This window comes from Aulonocara sp. 'chitande type north' Nkhata Bay, linkage group LG1, assembly GCF_057382095.1.
Source record: "Aulonocara sp. 'chitande type north' Nkhata Bay isolate Kocher_YH1m ecotype deep benthic linkage group LG1, A_spYH_male_GT1.1, whole genome shotgun sequence".
NCBI lineage: Eukaryota > Metazoa > Chordata > Actinopteri > Cichliformes > Cichlidae > Aulonocara > Aulonocara sp. 'chitande type north' Nkhata Bay.
The window spans coordinates 21,826,878-21,847,057 of NC_141344.1; the positions used below are offsets into that span (position 1 = coordinate 21,826,878).

Below are 20,180 nucleotides of genomic sequence, written 5' to 3' on the forward strand. Positions count from 1 at the left end.
TTTATTTGGTTAACATTGACCAAACGGCAATAAGGAGTGCAATGGCATTACCACCGGTTTCCATTGTTGCTGCTTCAAAAGTGACAGTGTGAGTAGGGTTAAAAGAAAAAAAAAGGGTGCAAAACAATATGAGTCATTACATTTGTTTAACGTGTATTTATTTCCAGACTTTGCTCTGTTCAGTGACAGATGATTGTGCAGCTGAACAGGTGCCCGCAAGTGCCAGATAGTTCTCTAAATACAAATATAGGCTACTTTTACAGAGGTGACTGTAATGGCTTCCTCTTTATAGCTCAGATGGTAGTGCGCGAAGCCTGTGTGAAGAGCAAAAGACAGTCCAACTTGTTGGGGGGTAAGGCAGACACATTTGCATACCCTGTGAGTCTTTGATGCATCTTGAAATTCAAGTCTAGCCCATAAATATTTGAAAAGGAGAGTGCATGAAAATCAACATTTTTGTTACATTAAATTAACATGTGTTCTTCTCCTGTTCTGCATGGTTAATTAGAGAACACCATTGAGTCAGTGAGTGAGGATTGGGGGGGGGGGGGCTGCTTTGATTACACTGCAACCAGAGGAGGTTTCAAAGGTGTGCAGCTGATTCATGCTTAGGAATACAGTCATTAGTATCTCAATGAGCAGCCAAAATTATCAAAATTCCAAAGGAAGATTTTAAAAGTTCTACTTTAAACCATTTACTTTTCATTCTACAGCAGTTTAGGTGTCTGTCTCTGGACATGGGATCTCCTTTGACACATACAAGTTTGTTTTAACCCCATATTTATGAGCAGTGCACAGACAATAAGTGCTTGTTGCAGTTATACGTAGATACACAGCAATTTTAAGCACTTGTTTAATATCTACACCCATGACGGGTGTATAAATGGGTAATATTTGCTTGATAATGTAGTATATAGCCCTATTTTTAATATAAAAAAAAATCTACACAGTGCCACCTTCATATAATCCTAATCCATCTTACATTTGGAAATGTGCAGGCAGAAATGTGCAGACACGCCTTTGCTTTTCATTTTTAATGCACTTTGCAAGTAGTTGTGCATGCAGGTTTGGTGGTCTAGGTAAAAAGTAAATGCTGGTAGTTCTGCTCAGCTGTTACTTCCATGACACTGGGCGCAGTAAGTGACTCCAAAATGTTGCAATAAATACAGTTTCTTAAGTTTCTTTTCTATCTATTAATACAGTTTATATTTTGTGTTCTATAAAAAAATGTAAATGTATGAGAAACTGTAAGATTTTCAGTGACTAAGACCCTTACCTACCATTGGTTAGATGATCAGTTAAAAACGCCGACAAGGTTCAGCTGTAAGTGATCAGTGTCCGCCCAACCAACATAGCTTACTGAATGCCAGATATAGCAATTAACTCAAACACTATTTGCATACATGCAAATGATCTATCCCAACTGGACTTGCAACGTGGGATGCGCTGTTCTCATTAGTTGACCCAAATCTCTTACTTGTAACTCTGGATTTCATCAAAGTTTAGTCAGGATCTAATATTTCCTTTCAAGTTAACAGCGAACCCCTGATAAATCATGTCGAAATAAGGAGTGCAACATGCCAGTTCTAATGATGTAGTGATGAGCGACATCATCACGCTGCCTGTGCCAACAACGCTACAAATGTACACATACAACTCATGTATGATGGTCAGTGATGTGCGGTACTGTACATTTAAAGTGCTTCTGAACACGTTACCTGCACTGTCTTATTTGAGGTACAGTCAGAAATCTGGTTATGCGAGCGATTATAACACAGATTACTCCGAAGAATTTAATTTTTCCACAGCTGTTATATCTTTCAGTAAAACACATTTTTCAAGCTGCAAAGTAAATGTCCTACCATTTTAATGCTGATAGACTTATTAAAAAAATTTAAATAGTGATATGTCATGATCTTTTTGTTACGTAGCTCTGAAGATCCAAGATGCACAGCATTCTCACTGAATGCAGTAAATTTCACTTATTTAAGTGTGTATGTGTACATGGAGCTGCTAGACTAAAGACGAGGCCCAGGGGCATTTGGTTCATTTGCAAAGTAATTGCTTTTATGTACAAAAAACTCATTCACTGTAGGTATTGTAAAAACTTTCCGTTTAGGGAAACATGAGATTAATTCATTGTTTAGCGTAACACAGCACCTTTTCAACATTCACTTAATGATTCATGTTGGAGGAATTGTGTTGTCTATAATAGGCCAATAAAGAAATGCCTCAATACGTAATAAACATTTGTACCTCTCTGATGATCCCATTGTTTAAAAAAAAACATTAAAAAACTAACAAAGTGGCTTCAACATAAAACAATTCAAAAATAGGAAGTTTTCTTTTTGGGGAAAGCTGGGCCAATGCGGTGCAGCATGAATGTTATTCAGCTTTCCCTCTATTCTTTATATAGCGTGCACACACGTTGGGAAGAATATTCAGTGATTCCTAGCTCTTCAATTATTCAACAAATTCCATTTCTTACATATTAAAAAATGTACCGTATGTGGAACTTGAAAATGATAAAACAGCATAAAATACTATTTTGAAATCAAAGCACCTATTGCATGGGCTTTCTTGGTTTTGTATTTGTACAATTGGACTACAATCCGGATCCCCACAGTGTGCAAAGGAGGCACCAGCTGGGTTTTCCACTGTAGCCTAATTCTTATTCACTGTAACAATAATATTTATGTGATTGAAATAGGTATCACTGGGAATCGCAGGCGGATTTCTCCTTTCTTCTTCATGTCACAGGAAAACTATGAATATGTTACAAATGCATTGTGCGCTGTAGTGAAGAACACAGACCTGAGAACAAGGTCAGACTGCTCAGCGTGGTGTCAAGAGGCTCTCTCTCTTTCAAGCAAAGGCCTTTAAAAAAAAAAGCAACAAAAAGTCAAAGCCTTAACCTAATCAATGTCATCTGAAGAGCACTGTAAACACTTGCGCGAGGCTCTTTTATGCTTGGATTTTAAGTGAGACATTTTATTTTCTTGTATAAAAGCTACTCTCTAGCAAACATTTCTGTCAGGACGCTGAGCAGCGGTTTTTCTTCTTGTGGAAAAAAAAAATCACTTCTGAAGCCAGTAAGTATTTAGTAAAGGATTAATGCGGGAGGCCTTGATTGCGTTTAACAGAACAGGACCCAATTAGCATAATAGGCCCTCTTTCATTCTCTTTGAAGTCCAGAGCATAGAATAACAAATGTATATGAACCGCCAGCCAAACGTCAATACATGGAAATGCCACAATCCTCGGTGGAGGGTCTTGGGTGAATTTTTTGCAAGAGGAGGGGAAAACATCCCATCTTATTGCAAAATAAGCAGAACAGTGGATGTGATTGGTCTTCTAGCCACCAGGGCCAGCGTGCACTGTGGGGCCCTGATCCTGGAGGATCAAGATGGAAGCAGAAAGGATGTAGCTGCTGGAGGGTGGGGTGGGTAGGCGGGGGGTGCATCCCCTCTCTCTCTCTCAGGTGTTTTTAAAGCACACTGTGATGCGGATGAGTAAAAGTAATTACTCTCCAATTAAAGATAAAGATGTCACTTGGGAGGGAGCTGCAACACAAAGGCTCGCCATGCAGAGGAGGGCGAGGGCAAAGTGTGCGCATCACATCCTACAGCTGCAGCGGGACGAGTCATGATAAATGTAACGTGATAAATATTTGTGCTGGAAACTGCAGTATTTGGTAATAACGGCGCAGTTGAGCTTTCCATTTAAAAACATATTCTCTGTTCTCTATTATTTTTCCTTTTGAATCCGAAGTTCAACACATGCATTTCTCAGAGGTTTCTTTTACAATTGCAATGGAGACGTAGTTCATGATTTAAAGATATGAATTCTGTACTTCAGAATCCAGAGTTATTAGTATCCACCTTCTTGGTTGAAAATACACGGAATTAAAAATGCCCTTTTGAGATGGAAAAAGCTTTGAACTTAAGAAACATTTCAAGAAGCCTCTCTCTTTCTTTTTTTGTATTGGAAGTTCACCTCCTTTGAGCATGCCATAGTTTGGTTCCCTTTTCAAATAATAGAATGAAGTTTAATAGGTCACGGCAATCAATGTGAAGGTTCAAAGAGAATCTTGGAGCGATGCAGATATATTTTGTAATTTCCCTTTGTACATGATTTGAATAAAGATACAGTCAATAAACGGCATCAGTGAAATCAAATAAAGACCAAAGGCTCCTGTAGGTTAAAAGCTAAAGTCACAAAATGTGTTCGGTTCCTGCCGTTTGAGGTTCTCAAACGGGGGGAGAATAAACTGTCCATCACTGCAAGAACTTTTTTTAAGGTACCTCTTTCACATGTCAAAGGTAAAATCAGGTCTGAACTAGTTGTGGAGGAATACCAACATCCCACAGGAAACATCAGCTAAAACAACTTTAGTGTCTTCGGAGATGCTCTCTCTCTCTCTTGTACAGTGTGGCAGCTACTGTACAGAAGACTTTACAGCCATATTACAGCTTTGCCCCTGGTATTTCTGCAGTGGGCTGATTTGTTTGGGTGAACACACCACTGAGTTTTGATATTTGGTGTAACATCAAAAGGCGATGCCAGCTGTGCCACAAAGACCTGCGCCACTAATGCGGCAAGGGAAATGTTTCATAAGTCGTTTGCACTCATAAGCTCCAGATAATGTTGCGAGAAAAAAAGGATCAGGACACTGATGCACTTTCTCGTACTCAGCGGGAGTCTGCTTGAAAGCGCTGAAATGCTCTGTTTGGATTCAGGACACTGAATTCTGCACTAACCTACTGCGCTATTCTCCGCAGAGGCACAATCGAACATCACAGGGGCCCACTGTGTCAGGGTGCCTTAGCCTACTCTAGCAGACATTTGGGTATTTGTTATGCCTGGAGAAGTCGAGCGAAAACCGCGGTAGAGTTTTAAAGTTCCCTTGAAAAAACACAAAAGATTTTTACATGTTTTTGTACGTAGTCTGAAGCTTGAGGCCATTGTACGTGGTGCTCGACTCATTCGAGCCAACCTCGTAGAAATAAAATCAATGAAATGAACACATGTGCGACAAAGCAAATGTTGTGTTAATAACTTTAATATTCACATTTTTTTTTATAAACTTTCATTGCTCGACCTTCTCAAGTCACACAAAAAATATGTTCGAGGTTATTTTCATCCCGATGTAAGCAAAAATAAAATTTATTTTGGCAAGCCTAAAGGGGACTGGCAGTGCTACAAGTACATACATATGAGATTTCAAGTGGTTTGGTTTAAGAATATTATCTGAGTGTTGACAAAAATACTATCATCGTGACGCATTTAGTACCTTCTCGCTCTTCACATTCCATTTGAGTTTTTCAGTTGCGATCACACTGCAAGAAGCAATTCAGTCGTGTCTTGAAAATATGATACAGTGCACAGTTAAAAGTGCGATAACTTGTAGAAAATGTCATTTTACTATTATGAGATTAACATTTTTTTTTTAGACATTTCCATATTTGATAAGCACAGCCACAGCCACAGCCACAGCGAAGTCCTCAGGTTTTCTATAGAAAGTTGCTTTCAGCAGCTTTGAAACACCTCAGTTAGTTGTTGCTGCATACATCTCAGAGAGCAAGTTCAAGGCGTCGCTACCGTTTTTCTGTTGCTGCATATAAAAATGTCCCGAATCAAACAAAAATCCTCTTTGCTTTGAAAACCCAGTGGATTGTTGTCAGTGTGAAATAGCACCTCAGTGTCCAGAAATTGCTTGAGCTGGGAAGTGATGAGAGAGAGGAAAAAGTAAGCACAAGGAAAGTAAATATCATAAACACAATAAAAACAAAAAACTACAAAATTGGATAAAGTAACAGTGTGTTTCAGTTTTTTATGTTGGGGTGGGGTTACTTAACAGTCCCTTCTTAAAAAGTAGCTTTGTAAAGATATAACATACCTGCACATTATTAAAGGGCAGTTAGAGGCCAATCATTAAAGGTATTATCAGACAGCGATAATAACAGGGCTTTCACCGCGGTGCATGCATAACTTCATGCTGCCCAACATGCAGATTAAAACTAACATGCAAAATGTTACATGCGAGGGGTTTTTGTGAAGAAACAAGTGCCGTGCATGTAATATTCTTAACTTTCACAACCCGACTGCGCATTAAAGCTCACCTCCGAAAGCAAACCCAGAATATAAAGAAAGCATGCAGCGACATGAGTAGATAGTATCTCACATCCACATTGTGCAGTTCTGAAAAGAAACTATTCCACGCTTTCAGAGCCACATGAATGCTGCATTGCTCTGCAAGTTAAGGTTCATATACGTGTTTGTTATTGCGAGTCTTCGTTTACTGTTTTGGGATCTGATTATTTTACGTGCATCTATTTGTCAAAAGATGGCTGATATGGTTAGTACAGGAAAAATACCTTTAAACAGGAAATAGCATTAAAATATCTGTGGCATCAAGTACTGGGTGATGGACAGAAGTTTTTTTTTTTTAAATAAAGCAGTGAAATGACACGAGCTTTATTTGTGCATTTACAGTAACAACAGTGATATGTAGATTTTCTTCTGCCAGGCTACAGATGGGGAGCTAATTGGTGCTGAGGAATGCAGCTGTGCTGACTGCTGAACTGTCAAGGTGCTAAATCAAAAGGTGTCTCTTTTGTTAATTATACACAATGCTACAAACAGTCGTGTTCGTTTGAGCCCTTTCTTTGCACAGCCATCCATAAATATTTTGGCAGTGGTACAAAAAAAAATTTACACACAATTATCACAGTGGGATGAGCAGACTGCCTGCAGATGTTTGTTTTGATTATAATGGGAGCAGAGGCAGGGCTTCCCTAACCTAGAGGAGATGTGTTTCCGACAATCATGACGGCGCGGTGAGCATGCGGCGAGGTGCGAAGCACGCAAGAACACCTTGTTTTGGGGGGGAAATTAGCAAGAAGCATTAGCACCGCAAAGCGTGCACTTAGGCCTTACTTCATGTTTCTGACTAGACAAATGTGTAGTGAATTCCGTTGTTCAGAGGAGAAGGAGGCGCCAGAGAAACGGGAGGAAGAGGAGGAGGTGGAGGAGGGGGTGGGGGAGGAGGTGTTAGGACGTTAACCTGTGGAGGAACTATGGAGAGAGGGCAAGAGGGGGGGGAAAAAGAGAGAAGGAACATTTGTTGTTAGAAGCCAAAAGAGTGAAATAGTTTCATATTCATGTTTTCCTGAAAAGAAATATAAGCATGAAACTTTTTAACTGTACTTACAGTTTCTATGTTGTGCATCTATTACACTTGGGATGGGAAATATGGATTAGTCCAATAACACTGCTTATGGTTTTTTATTATATTGGTCTTCTTAAATGTTAAAAAGATTTTTCGATAAAATTGGATCAGTTTTGGGGAAAATTTTAGTCATTTCAAACAGCACTTAAACAAATTAATAGTGCATTTTTTAAACAATAGTGAATACATGCATGTATATATACATATACATATCACCCAACTTCAATAGCAATGAAGTATACTAAAGAAATCTGAAAATGTAGATGTAAATGCAAATGTAAAAAAACGTTTTTTAATAGGTCATCATAACGTGATTAGGACTGGTTAATATTCATTTTTAATTAATCTGCTTATATACAAAAAAACAAGAGGCACTGAACAAGAAGATAACTTTGTAGCTCATTAATCATTTCCCTGTACAAAATTACAGATTTGACGAGATCCAATGAATACAAAGAATTTTAAAAAATCCAACAATGAAAACACCTTTGCAATAAATACCACACGTATGTGATATTGCAGCGACAGATATTCCTGCTTTTATGCTGGAGTTACTGATGTCTCTCATGCATAATACTATGGAAAAGACTCTTCTTTTAATTCAAGGATTTGAAAGTGCACCAACATACCTCACTTTAACACCAAAGGAAGAGAAAGTCATTGATTCAGTCTCCACTGACAAGATGCCACCAGTTATATTCTCTGGCATTTCTCTATGCTGGAAATAATGTTATAATTGTTGACTTTGCTTCACTGTGCATATTAAACTTCCTCACACGCTGACAGCTTGAGTCTTACCGTGTGTGACAGATATATATGTGTGTGCATAGGTGTGTGTGTGTGTGTGTGCGTGCGAGGCAGGCAGACTGACAATCTGCTGCAGCTACAGTGAAAATTAACTCGCCTGTCTGCTGTAGAGTATGAAAGAGATGAGATGTGGGCGCAGTGTCTTTTATGCAGGTTCAGAGCTACGTTCAAAGCGGCAGCAACAGTATGCAGATGTGGAGTAGAGTTTGACTGGGTCATTGATCAGATCACAAAATGGCCTCATCAAGCGATTCCTCCCCAGCCTAAAAGATCCTACATGGATTGCAATTAGAGACTATCTTAGATCCTAGTAAGGAATAACGTTCACTTATTAGGAAATGAACAGCCTTATTGCTTGACTCTGCACCTTACGCCCCACCTCATCAATCCAGAATTCTTGAAAGACTGCTTCCCTCTCTCTTTATCCCTTCTTCAACAAAAATATGTCAATATGATCCCAGAAGGAATTCCACTCAAGCCGTCAGCTTGTGTGGAATTATTATTTTTTTCAGCATTTTTTTTTTTTTTGCAATGATTTTTCACACTCACGGTTCAAATAGGCAGATAATGGTTTCAAATTAGATGAGAGACCAACCTGCAACAAGTTTGCTCTTGAGCGAAGCCTCTGAGGCGAGAGCGTAGGACATGGTGATGATCCGCTCCTGTTCCTGCAGAGCTGAGTCGAGCGCCACTGGCACCTCTTCTGGCTTCTCCGCAGACACCGCTGGTGCTAGGTTTTGCACACTGTAAAAGAAAAGAATGAAAGCAACAAATGAACAAAAATCTCACACACCATAGAAATGTGGAAGGACCCTAGAGGGAGGTCAAAAAGAAGCCTGAGATATACCAAACTGTCCAAAAATCTTGGACACCCCTCATTTCTTTATATTTTGCTAGGAATATGAGCAATAGGTGCTGTGACCTAATGAAACATGATTTTATGAATGAAGATATTCAAAGCTCCTGCTTGGATGTCGGTTGACTTTTGTCCTATTCCCTAGATCACTGCTTCAGTAAAGCTGAAGCTCTGTGGAGGCCAATCCATGACTGATGATGCCATCAGTCATCAATCATGCTTTTACTGCACTGACAGTGTGTTTGGGATCACTGTCATGCTCAAAAATAAAGAAACTACAAATCAGATGCTTTCCAGATGGTAGTACATGGTGAATCAAAATCTGATGGTTCTTTTCTGATTGACATTTCCATCTAATTGAATAAAATCCTCACCAACACTGGCTGAAATACAGCTTCACATCATGACAGAGCCTCCACTGTGTTTTACACGCACTCACTTTTGTAAATCTCAAAGTTTGTACCTTGCATATGGTGGAGTAGGATGTGAAACAAAAATTTCAAATTTGAATCAATCTCCCTATAATACCTGTTGTTTCTGGGTTTCAGTCCAGTTCTTGTGTAACTTGGCATACCTCAGTCTTTTCTTCCTCTTTCCCTTCCTTAGGAATGACGTCCTGATGGATTGAAAGGACATATGCATCTCTCCTGTGTCAGGTATTTGATGGATTTTTTTCCCTTTTTCTTAACGGTATGACTTTCAGATGCTGTTATTCTGCTGTAGATAGCTTTTTAGTTCTGCCAATGCATCTTAAATGTTTTAAGGACACTCTGTGCAACATGCATGATATGCATACCTTGGCTAATAATTCTTTGGGAATTACCTTGTTGGTACAAGAACACTTTTTTATGACACTCAGACTGTGTTATCTGTGGCATTTTTGCAGATTCTATTAAATAAATGAGAATAAATTGGGCTGCTAGTAACAAAGCACCTAAAGATACAATTTAAAAATGTGTCTTCCAAAGTTGTTATGTGTAGAAACAAAACTGAATAATACCTTGAGTTAGGTTGCTTTAAAAAAATATTTGATTCATATACATCAGTGTTAAATGGCCTAACAAAAAACACATCCTTTTACAAATGGTGAGGTACAAAGACTTCACTGAAAATGAGTAAAAACGCAGCCAGTCTGTAAAGAAAAACTTTGAAAGAAAGGCTGTTTGTTGCTCAAGATCCTTAAAAAATTACAAGAAAGCCTGAATCCTAGGGTCCAAAATATAAAGAAATTAGGGGTGACTCAATGCTTTTTTTTTTTACAGTCCTATAGTCCAGAATCTTCAGGGCCTTGAAACTGATTGCATTTGCTTGACTAGTAGTATGGAAACACTACTCTCCTAAAACATCAGAGTTGAGTAACACTCCAATGTAACTTCAGGGTTTATTTAGTTACACTTCATCTACCTGGACTTTGCCAAGATGCTTTTGATACGCTCCACCTTACGATGACGCTCCTCCACTTCTTGAGGACTGAGTGGCTCCTCAGGCTCCGAGTCCACGTAGCGCTCTGGAATCGAAACTTTCTGAGGTTTGGACAGCTAGAACACAGATGCAGTGTGTGAATTAAGATGTTTGCCACTTTATTGTGATCTCTACTGTGAGGTCAAAAATGATATACGAGTTCACTACGCAAGTTGAAGATTTGTAATCCTGAAAATGATCAAATAAGCATAGGACAAACTGTAATAAAATATGGAGACTAAATATGCAGAGATGTGCCCTGAAGTATCTTTAAAATGCTATTTTCATTTTAGTACAGGCAGAAAGTTTCAGCACTTGTATAGCTTCACACAATGACGTTTATCTGTCGCATACTAATGCATACTTTATACCGCCAGCATCCAGCCTATAGCTCATTTCTTCAATACCTATGTAGAAACAGTGCTGCAATACTTTCTGATGCTTTTTCCATAATTTCAGCAGCAAGTTTGTCAGCCAGTCTAATCAGGCTGCCTCACGACAGCATTGTGTAGGAAATTATTAATTATGTGCCACGTTTGCTGGTGCAGGTGCTGTTTATCTGTTGCTCATTTTAACATATTCTTTAAACATGATAAAACCTTTCAGTATATGCCTTTTAGGGATTCATCAAAATATCAGTGGAACATCAGTATCAACCAGTATTGACTTCTACCAGCCAATCAGCAAAAAAAGACGAGTGACATTTATTGACTGGAAATCTGTTGTGTCCCATTTGATACAGTTAGGTATTTTTAAAATCAAGTTTATTTTATTTTCCTCAAAAATGGGAGAGAAATACCAAGAAAAAGTAAACAAACAGAAAAAAAATGTCATCTGAGAATTTAAAGATCAGCAGCACAATCCACGAAATCCAATCAATGAGAATATTAAAAAAAGGGCTTGGTTGTGGCGCCTCCCATCATTTTAAATATTCCTTCTGTAAATATTTCTTTTTATTCACTTTCAGTATTCATTTTATAAAAGAAAAACTCCTTTTTGGGGTGAGTAGCCTCCTTTTTAACGTTCAGTGCACTGTTTTCCCCCTTTCATGTTATTCCTATGTTGACATTTTTCCTAGTCAGCTGTATTTCTTATTTTTAAAAAATGAAAAAAAAAATACCTCTTTGTTAAGGTCCAGGTCATAGTCCAGAGGTTCCAGGTCAACCTCATGGGTGGGAGGGGGGGTTGTGGCCATGGAGCGGAAGGTCAGCCATTCATCCGAATGCGAGCGGGGTCTCTCTTTGTGCTCGGGAGGTCTTTCCTCCCCCTGGACACTCCTAACTCCCTGAGCCTCCTCCCCCTGAACCGCCCTCTCGAGTAACTGCAGGTCAAACTCCTGCTCTCTCTTCCACTGGACAACGCACACAGGAAAAATGTAGACTGTGAAACAAAGGACAGGGTGCTGCCACCAAGTTTTCTTGACTAAAAGAAAAAGTGAAACTTCTTTCACTTGCCTTCGTGGTTATATTCATGGCACACATGCTCGTCCTATTCCTAACATGATATTAAAGATTGCAGAGGGTTTTTACTTGCAATGTACAATGTCCAAATGCGTGTGTGTGTGTGTGTGTGTGTGTGTGTGTGTGTGTGTGTGTACAAGTGTGAAAAGGTAAAAAAAAAAAAGAGGGCACATGCATAAATGAGTATGCATGCTGATATGAAAGATCTCAAAACACAGCATGCTAGAACTCTACAAGTGTGACAAGAACACAACACTTCACTCAAACTGATGACAAATTCAACAAACATAAGAAAGTTATACATGTTTACAGAAAAAAATGCAATAAATTAAAAAAAAACATGCCAATGAGTTCTTTAGAAAATATTTTTTATTTTTTGCAGTCACATTTGTAAAAGGAAGGATTCCTCTAGCCAACAGTAATTAGCAGATAAAACACTGAGCACATGATGCAATCACCTAACTCACTGTATGTTGCGATATGTAATGTGCTGCTAGTATCAGTACATCAGCATTGCCCAGGAAAAGTGTTAAATGGGACAAGAGTTGGTCCCAATCTATAAAACATATGATTTCAGTTTTATCTTCATTTAAATTTAAAACAAACAAACAAAAAAATCAGGTGAGAAAAATGGTGCGATGACATTGACAAGAGTGGGCTTAAGAATGTAATGCTCAGTGTACGTAAATGTTTTGGTCAGTAGAATATAAGTAGGCACTTTCCTTCTCTCTGCCTCACACACACACACGCACACATGCAGACACACATATATGGACAGCAACAGCATGGACACATGGAAGAGCTGGCTTTAATATCTACACGAGGAGAGACAAGACGGCTGCTATGTGACAGCACAAAACACTTCAACGGGTTAGAAATCAATGTGGTAGGATAGTGTTGATGTGAAAGAAAAATGAACAGGTCAGTGAGGAAGGGTGAGAAATGATGGATAAAGCAAAGTTAGAATCCATAGCAGAGAAAAGGGAGAAATGCAGTGACTGAGGTCATTAATATGTTATATGTTTTATAGCCAAGATCTCATCTTGTAAAGATTTTGAAAAAGAAAACAAAATCATCACTATTTAATGTAAATGTTATTATCTGCACCTCATAATGAACACTTAAACAGTTATATATGTGTGCTACTTTTAATGCTGCAGCTTGTTGTAGACCAGAAACGTATCTACTTATCTGTATAGGTCTTTTTTACCGAAGGGCATTTAGGACAAGCACACCAGAAAGGCACTTGGAGACCACATTCTCCTCCTAAGTCATAATATTTTTTTCTTAAAGGGATCCAAGTCTGCAACTCAACTGAATGGGTTCTTTAGGCCAAATGACTTTGGCGAAAAAGACCTACTGAAGCCTGAAAACAACACGTGCTGAATAAGCACAGATAGAGCCACACAGTGAAATGCCATACCGCACTAACTTAATAGTTTAATATAAACTTGGTAACAAGAGAAGCAGAGACGAGACCCACTGCACTCAACACAGGCATGCATTACTGCTGTAGACCGCCACTCTCAGTTTGGTTGTCGTCGTGCGTGAGAGTGTGACGTGTGATGCTGCTCTAGTAACATACTGATCCCAAGTCTGCTGAAAGTGAGCGTGAGGATGACGTGCGTGACGACGAAGCGGCGTGGCGGTCTCCGTGACTCAGGGTGCGTTTGCGCTGGCGGACGAGGGCCTTCTGGTGCCTCTTCATCCTCTCCAGCTGCTCATCAGCGCTCATCTTCCCCCTCTGCTGCTGCTGCGCCGGGTCCACAGCGTACAGACGCTCCAAGGCACTTTTTGGTCTCTCCTGAGACGAGTGGGAAGAGAGAAAGATGATAACAAGAGCAAACACATGGCAGACTTTAGACTGGTGGAAATATGACTAAAATAGCATTTTTTTAATTATACAGTGCTGTTAAATTGCTTTTAAAATGCTTGATTAAGTCTTATTAATATTATAAATGAATATAATCTGGGGTTGGAGTGACATGTTCACTCTGTTGTTACCCCCACCTTTATGCCAACTGCTGACGTTGCTCTTCGGAGGGTAACGTATGAGGAGATGCTCGAAGACTGATTTAACCTAAGTGAAGATCCGCCCGTTCCTGAGGGGAAGACCACAGATGTTAGAAGTCTGTTCTCATCTTAAACAATATTCTAAAGCATTTTGGCGGGATGAACTGACTGTTGTCTATGTACCTCTGCTCGGTAATGTCTTGTAACCTCCGTCATGCCCAGGTGTTACAACACTAATGTGACTGGAGCCATCACCAGCTCCCATGAGTTCTGGATCACTCAGGAAAGGCCTGAGTTCCACCTGACATATACGAGTGGATTTAAATTAGAAACAACATGACATTAAAAATGCAAACACAGCAATACACACAAGCTCTGCGTACCTTGCCGTCCCCGTTTGTGTACTGCCCAGTCTCTCGGTCCCTTTTACGTTCGTCTGACTGACGTTTGAGGCCACGTACAGAGGTGTGTCTGATGACTGTTGTCTCCCGGGGCAAGGGAGGCACAGCGGGGGGATGCTCATCGGGACTGTAGAGCTGAGGTAGAGGAGGTCTGGGAGGCACATCTTCCTCATTCTGCGCACAGAATAAATGTGAACCACTGAAAACAACTGAAGAAGGACTCTAGCCTTGCAAGGACCCCGAATACCAAGATGAAGAGTTCCTGAGCAAGTAACTCTATAGACTGTAGAGCCTGATGACAGTGGCTATGACACAGATTACACAGTATACAGTCATAGAAATGCTGTTACACTTTGACTTCCATCACACATTGGTATAAACAAAGCAGGATTAATGACAAAGATAATACATTTCCAAAACGTTTAAACTTTGAAATACACATTAATTATTTTTCTGCACTTAATAATCCATCAATTTTCTTGACTGCTTATCCAGCTAGTGTCACTGCAGCTTATTCCAGCTGAGATTAGGTGAGGGAGGCAGTACACCTTGGACTCAGGGAACAGATTCAAAAAAATTAACCTAACCTAGAATTTTTTTTCGACTGTGGAAGGAAACCAGGGAAAACTGACCAAATCCACAGACTTCAAGCCTAAACCATAATACAAAGTTTGCATTTGGTCACAATTTGGTAAGCAGCAATTTTCAAAATTGTTATATGATTGCAACATAAGCACGTGGCAATTTTTCTTTAAGATTCCAGTAACACTACAGACAACACCTGTGATGTTATGCAGTTTGGATAACTATAATTAGATTAAATATAATAGTTTTTAACAGTTTTGGAAATTTTGTCACAAATGTAATATATCTTAGTTTATCTTGTAATGTTGATTAAACGGGGCTCAGTGTTACTTTTATACATTTGTCTTGCACAATTTAAAAAGCAAATTGAGAAAATTACATCTTAGCTTATCTTACAACAAATTATTCAAAAACACCAAACACTGAGGTTACAGCCCTAACTGCATTTTTCTTGTTCCATTCCAGCTGGGCGTACTTGAATTGAATTGAAAGCCTTTATTGTCATTATACATAGTATAACGAGATTAAAACAGCTCTATAAAAGTGAACTGAATGTCATCTTCTTAACTCACTCAGTTTGTTTTATGCAAAGATGCATGAGCACCAGCAAAAATGTTTACTTACATTTATTACTTGGCTAATTAGTGGCCAAATAAGGTAAATATTCACTTTTTTTCTTGGACTTTTGGACATTATTTCACATTTCTCTATTTCCTGACACTTCATTCAGTTCATTGATCAACAGGGGTAAATAGACTCATTTTAAGGAAAGTGCTAATGGCTTGTTGAAAACCTCCAACTAGAAAAAAGGGAAGTTGAAAATCACAGACTACAAAATGCACTTCTGTGTATTTAACCAACCAAAGCTGAACACACAAATGCAGAGAGCACATGATTAAACAAACCAACACAAACCAGCTTAAGTTTACTCACTTACCCACTTAGGCCCACTGATGACAGCTGTAGAATGGTGTAATGGCTGCTGGCTGAGACTAGAGGAAAGGGTGGGGGTGTGGCTACTGGGACTGAGGTGGGGGCTGTGCTGCTGCTGCTGCTGGGACAATCTCATCTCCATAGCAGACGCGCTCCCAGACACAGAAGGCACTGATGACACTGACACCGAAGGCACAAATTTCCTCTCTGGGGAATATGATGCGGATGATCACATGACAACAATACACACATGCTGTAAAGACAGCACTTTTAGTTTCCTATGGGAAACATTCAAGGGATTGGTAACAAAAATATGACTGCAGGCTTTAATGAGAAGATACAGTCGCAGGTCCACAGCGATTTGCTTTGTAGACATGGAACCTATAGCGCTTGCCTCACCTGGGTTGGTAACAGAGGAGATGGTGACTTTGTAGTTGGCTTTACTGCTGCTGAGACCTGCGATAACATCCTCAATCCTCCAAAGCTCCTTTCTGATCTGGACCTTCTCTTGCTGCTCACATAGAAACACAGAACCACACACACACACAGACGCATACAGACACATTTTCATATTTTACAGATTTTAATTAGAATCCAACACACGATCCTCTGAACCAGTTCTTTGCTTTGTCTGAGTATATGACATCAGCAGTATTTAGCTCATTCCCATTCAAAGCGAGCGACTGCTTGCGGGAGTTAATGGAGATCACTGAGCCACAGACCTGAGAAAGATCACAGCGGCTCATCTGTCCCTGCAGGGCCGACTTCAGCCAGTCCACGTCCCTCTCAAGCTGGCTGTACTCATTCCATGCATTTTCCATCTCCTAAAGAACAAAACACATCACGCTCTGTGTTACAATGCCAAAAAAACAGTGTTCACACACTGTACTTAGCTTGTGAATAAAAAGCTGTTTTAGTGGCGTGTATGTGAGCTGCAGTTAAGACCAGGTGTGTTAAGTGGTGATTTTTATGATTTATCACTTCTTTTTTTTTTTTAAATTGCAGTGTGCACTGACAGACTACAACCAATGCCTGGAAATGTCTTTAAGCCAAAGACACATTTGTTTGCTTTCATGTAATCTTGCGGTTTATTTGTGAATGTTCTTTTGAAACTCGTAATTTTCATTTCAACACTAAATATTTTGAATATCAGTGAACTTTTTGACCAAATATTTTTTTTTCTGAGTGGCTGAGAAATCTACTCATTTCTTTGTAGCCGTAGGTTTGTCCCTAAGCACTCATTTTGATAGTGACAGTCATCCTGAAACATTGTGCCAGTTGCAGAAACCATAAAAAAGGAACAACTAAAAATAGAAGCGAACATCTTGTTTTCAACCAATAAAACATTTCTTTAGTAGCATGTGCTTACTGTAAGAGCCTGAGTAGTTTGATCCCTTACCTGCCAAAACATCAGTGTCAAATGTCAAAACAAGGTTTTTCAAAAAATTGTACTAGCCAAAAACTCATTTTATCTCAAAAATGGTGTACAGGGTTTCCTTAAACAATGAGAGGAAATAAGTAGTAGAGAACAAAAGAAGAAGAAGTGGTAGGGCAAAAAAGACCTATCTATAGCAGATGAATAATATCTGAAAGCCGTGCTCTTAAGAAAATAATCTAGAAAACAAATCAAAGACCCGACACAGGACATGAAACATACATCTGGTCCTTCTGCTGTACCATCTCCTGTTCACTGAAGCCTGAAATGGTCTCACTGGAAGGGTAGCTGTCATTTGTTTTGCACGGCAATGATGCCAAACACACTGCGAGTGTAGCAAAAGCATACAGATATAAAAATCACACAAAAGAACACTACCGGTCATGGATTGGTCTCCCCAGAGCCCAGAAATCAACATTACTGAAAGACTGTGGGATCATCTGAACACGGAACGGAAAAAAAGGGATCCAACAGCCAAAGAAGAGCTTTGACCTTTGACCTATGTCCTTCAAGAAGAAAGATATCGTTCCTAAGAGAGTTCAGACTGTGTTGAACAGTGGTCATACCAAATATTGACTTTCAAATTTTTTAAAATTGTGCAAACTCTATATTTCCACATATGTACATGTTTGCACATGCTTCAATAAATCAGTGCACCTATTTCACATTTTCATAGGAGAATATGAAGAAATGAGAGTTGGATGAAAAAGTCTGAGCCAGTTTCACTGAAGAAGGAGGCTGTAGTTTTTGTCATAAGCACAATGGACTTGCAAATCCCGGGTCTTACTGTGGATACTTGAGATATTTCAGCCCTGATATGGACCACGTCCTCTTGTAGTAATTTCTGCTGATAGGCAATTTTCTCAGCATGAGCTGGCTGATCTCTGTAGTCCTCCATCTGCTGGTGGGAAACATCCAGCACAGATTCTAACTTGTCCTACACCAGGGGACGATAACATTGTCATAAACACATAAGCCTTCATAGACCACACAAGAATACAAACAAATATATACAACTCAAACCTTGTCCTCTTTCAGAGTGCGTATCCGGGCCTCTAGCTCCTGTAGAATCTTGTCTTGTTCACACAGTCGACTTAATTTCACCTAAAAGAAAACATATTGAAACAGTGAGAATGGAGGAAAACTCAGTTCTTCCTATCGCTTCTGATAATACGGCAGAGTGTAGACAGAAAATAAAGAGATAAAACAGTGCCTGAGATTTTTAGATACGGCTTCTGTTTGCAACACCGTTAAACTCTTCCATTCTTGCCTTTGTTCAACTCTATTCCACAATGCACCCAGATAAGACAAATTGATCGTCTCAGTCTGTCAATACAGCTCATCTGTGTAAAAAGCTCAAAGGAATTCCTCTCATCGGTGCAGTGCCAGATATCAAAAGCCTCTATACTATCTAGTTTGGGGGTGAGCTCTGGTAATACCCATTATGAGTAATCATAATCAAGAATCCATATTTTCAATTCACTTTTGGAGAAAGCCGTGTTTACAGAGAGTGACAGATTTGTTTTCCCAGAAATGGGTTATGTGTTTATGAAAACAACATAAGACTGCCTAGTTCACAGTCTTTCTCAAACAGTGTTTTTTTTTCTTCTCAGATCTATTTATCATTCTGTTCAATTAATAATTAAGCTGTTTTTATTTTCGCTGCCACATATTGTTGTTTTTAATTGCATGAAATATTCATTGTTCCGATAAATTTACTGGCAATTTCTTATAAATTGTTAAAGTGGAACAATGCTAATGATGAAAAGCCAGGACATCCATCTTATTTACCTCTATTCAGCAGAAAACAAAGAATGAGGAAAGCAGAATCTGGGAAATCAAACTGAAAAATTTAACAGCTCAACATCTAAAACTCCCATTACATGTATTTTTCCCTTTAAATTGCAGGGAGGAAAATAAAAGCTGTGGTCGATACTCTCAGGCCCTCACTGTGCTGCATGGATGGGTGTCCCCACAGTGTTGCAACGCAAATACGTTCCCTTCCCTCTACAGCCTCTGTTTACCACAACTTAAGAACACACACGCAGGCAAACCACACTAAAACACACAGTAAAGTCAGACTAAAGTCAGCTGCTTCTCTGTAGTGGATTGTCAGAAGTCGGAAACAGAGATCTTAGAGGGGAAAAACAGAGAAGGATAAACAGGGTGCTTATCTGACTGTTTTTGTAAATCCTGAGAACAGAATGATTTACTTACATCAGCATCACTTTCTGCTATTTTCACAGGCCTTGATGGTCTTTCTTTCTTTAAACTGTCACGTCCAGTAACCTAAAGTTGAACGAATGACAAAATAAAAAACTGATACATATTTCTAGTTTACAGATAATGGGACTGATACACAAGTTAAGCCGAGTTTACTAAGGAGGAAAACAAAAGAAAAAAAAACTGATACAAAATTGGAAAAAAAAAAACTTATTATAGCTTCGTTCAAACATTTATGCAGATAGAGTTTCTACATCTTTGTGTTTGGAAAAAAGCTCTTACGCTGCTATTTACAGGATGCTTATTACTGTAACTTAACAAACAACTCCTTAATATTACCAGTATGGGAGAAAAAAGTTTTTTTCAGATTTTGTTTTTCACATCCATGGTTTTGAATGGGAACGTTTTTAAGTGGAGACCTAACAAAGGCGTTGATTATTAAAATGCTCCTCAGCCTCCCTGGGAAAGTCTATGCCAGAGTGCTGGAAAGGACCCTCGGATACAGGAGGAACAATGCGGTTTTTGTCCAATTGTTTATAACATTTGGATAAAAAAATCAGTTGTAGCCAGTGATGTGGACATCATCAGATGATCGGTTAGGGGTTCACTGAAGTACCCTTTGGTTTCTGCTTTCAATCCATTCACTTCCACCTATCTAGCAGGGGTGCTGAAACCTCTCCCTAGACCAGTGATGGATTTGAACCCAGCAACGTCTTGCAGTGAGGCAACCGTGCTAACCACCATGCTGCCATCTGCATTGTGACACTCTTCAGAA

General features: G+C 39.3%; 1 protein-coding gene across 13 annotated transcripts in view; it reads right to left on the reverse strand.

Moving 5' to 3' along the window:
• Positions 1 to 5,050: 5,050 nt before the first annotated feature.
• Positions 5,051 to 20,180, reverse strand: part of plekha7b (pleckstrin homology domain containing A7b) — a 74,270-nt gene continuing 59,140 nt past the window's right edge. For 10 of the 13 annotated variants that reach the window (XM_086288251.1, XM_086288184.1, XM_086288210.1 and 7 more), the window contains 14 exons: positions 19,400 to 19,471; positions 18,206 to 18,286; positions 17,970 to 18,119; positions 16,470 to 16,571; positions 16,147 to 16,258; positions 15,752 to 15,954; positions 14,212 to 14,403; positions 14,012 to 14,129; positions 13,826 to 13,917; positions 13,401 to 13,619; positions 11,476 to 11,706; positions 10,299 to 10,432; positions 8,634 to 8,782; positions 7,087 to 8,311 (listed from right to left, as the gene is read on the reverse strand). In XM_086288251.1, the coding sequence (XP_086144377.1) occupies positions 8,184 to 8,311; positions 8,634 to 8,782; positions 10,299 to 10,432; positions 11,476 to 11,706; positions 13,401 to 13,619; positions 13,826 to 13,917; positions 14,012 to 14,129; positions 14,212 to 14,403; positions 15,752 to 15,954; positions 16,147 to 16,258; positions 16,470 to 16,571; positions 17,970 to 18,119; positions 18,206 to 18,286; positions 19,400 to 19,471 (1,983 nt within the window). In that variant the 3' untranslated portion in view covers positions 7,087 to 8,183. The other 3 variants (XM_086288176.1, XM_086288160.1, XM_086288193.1) reach the window with 2 other exon arrangements.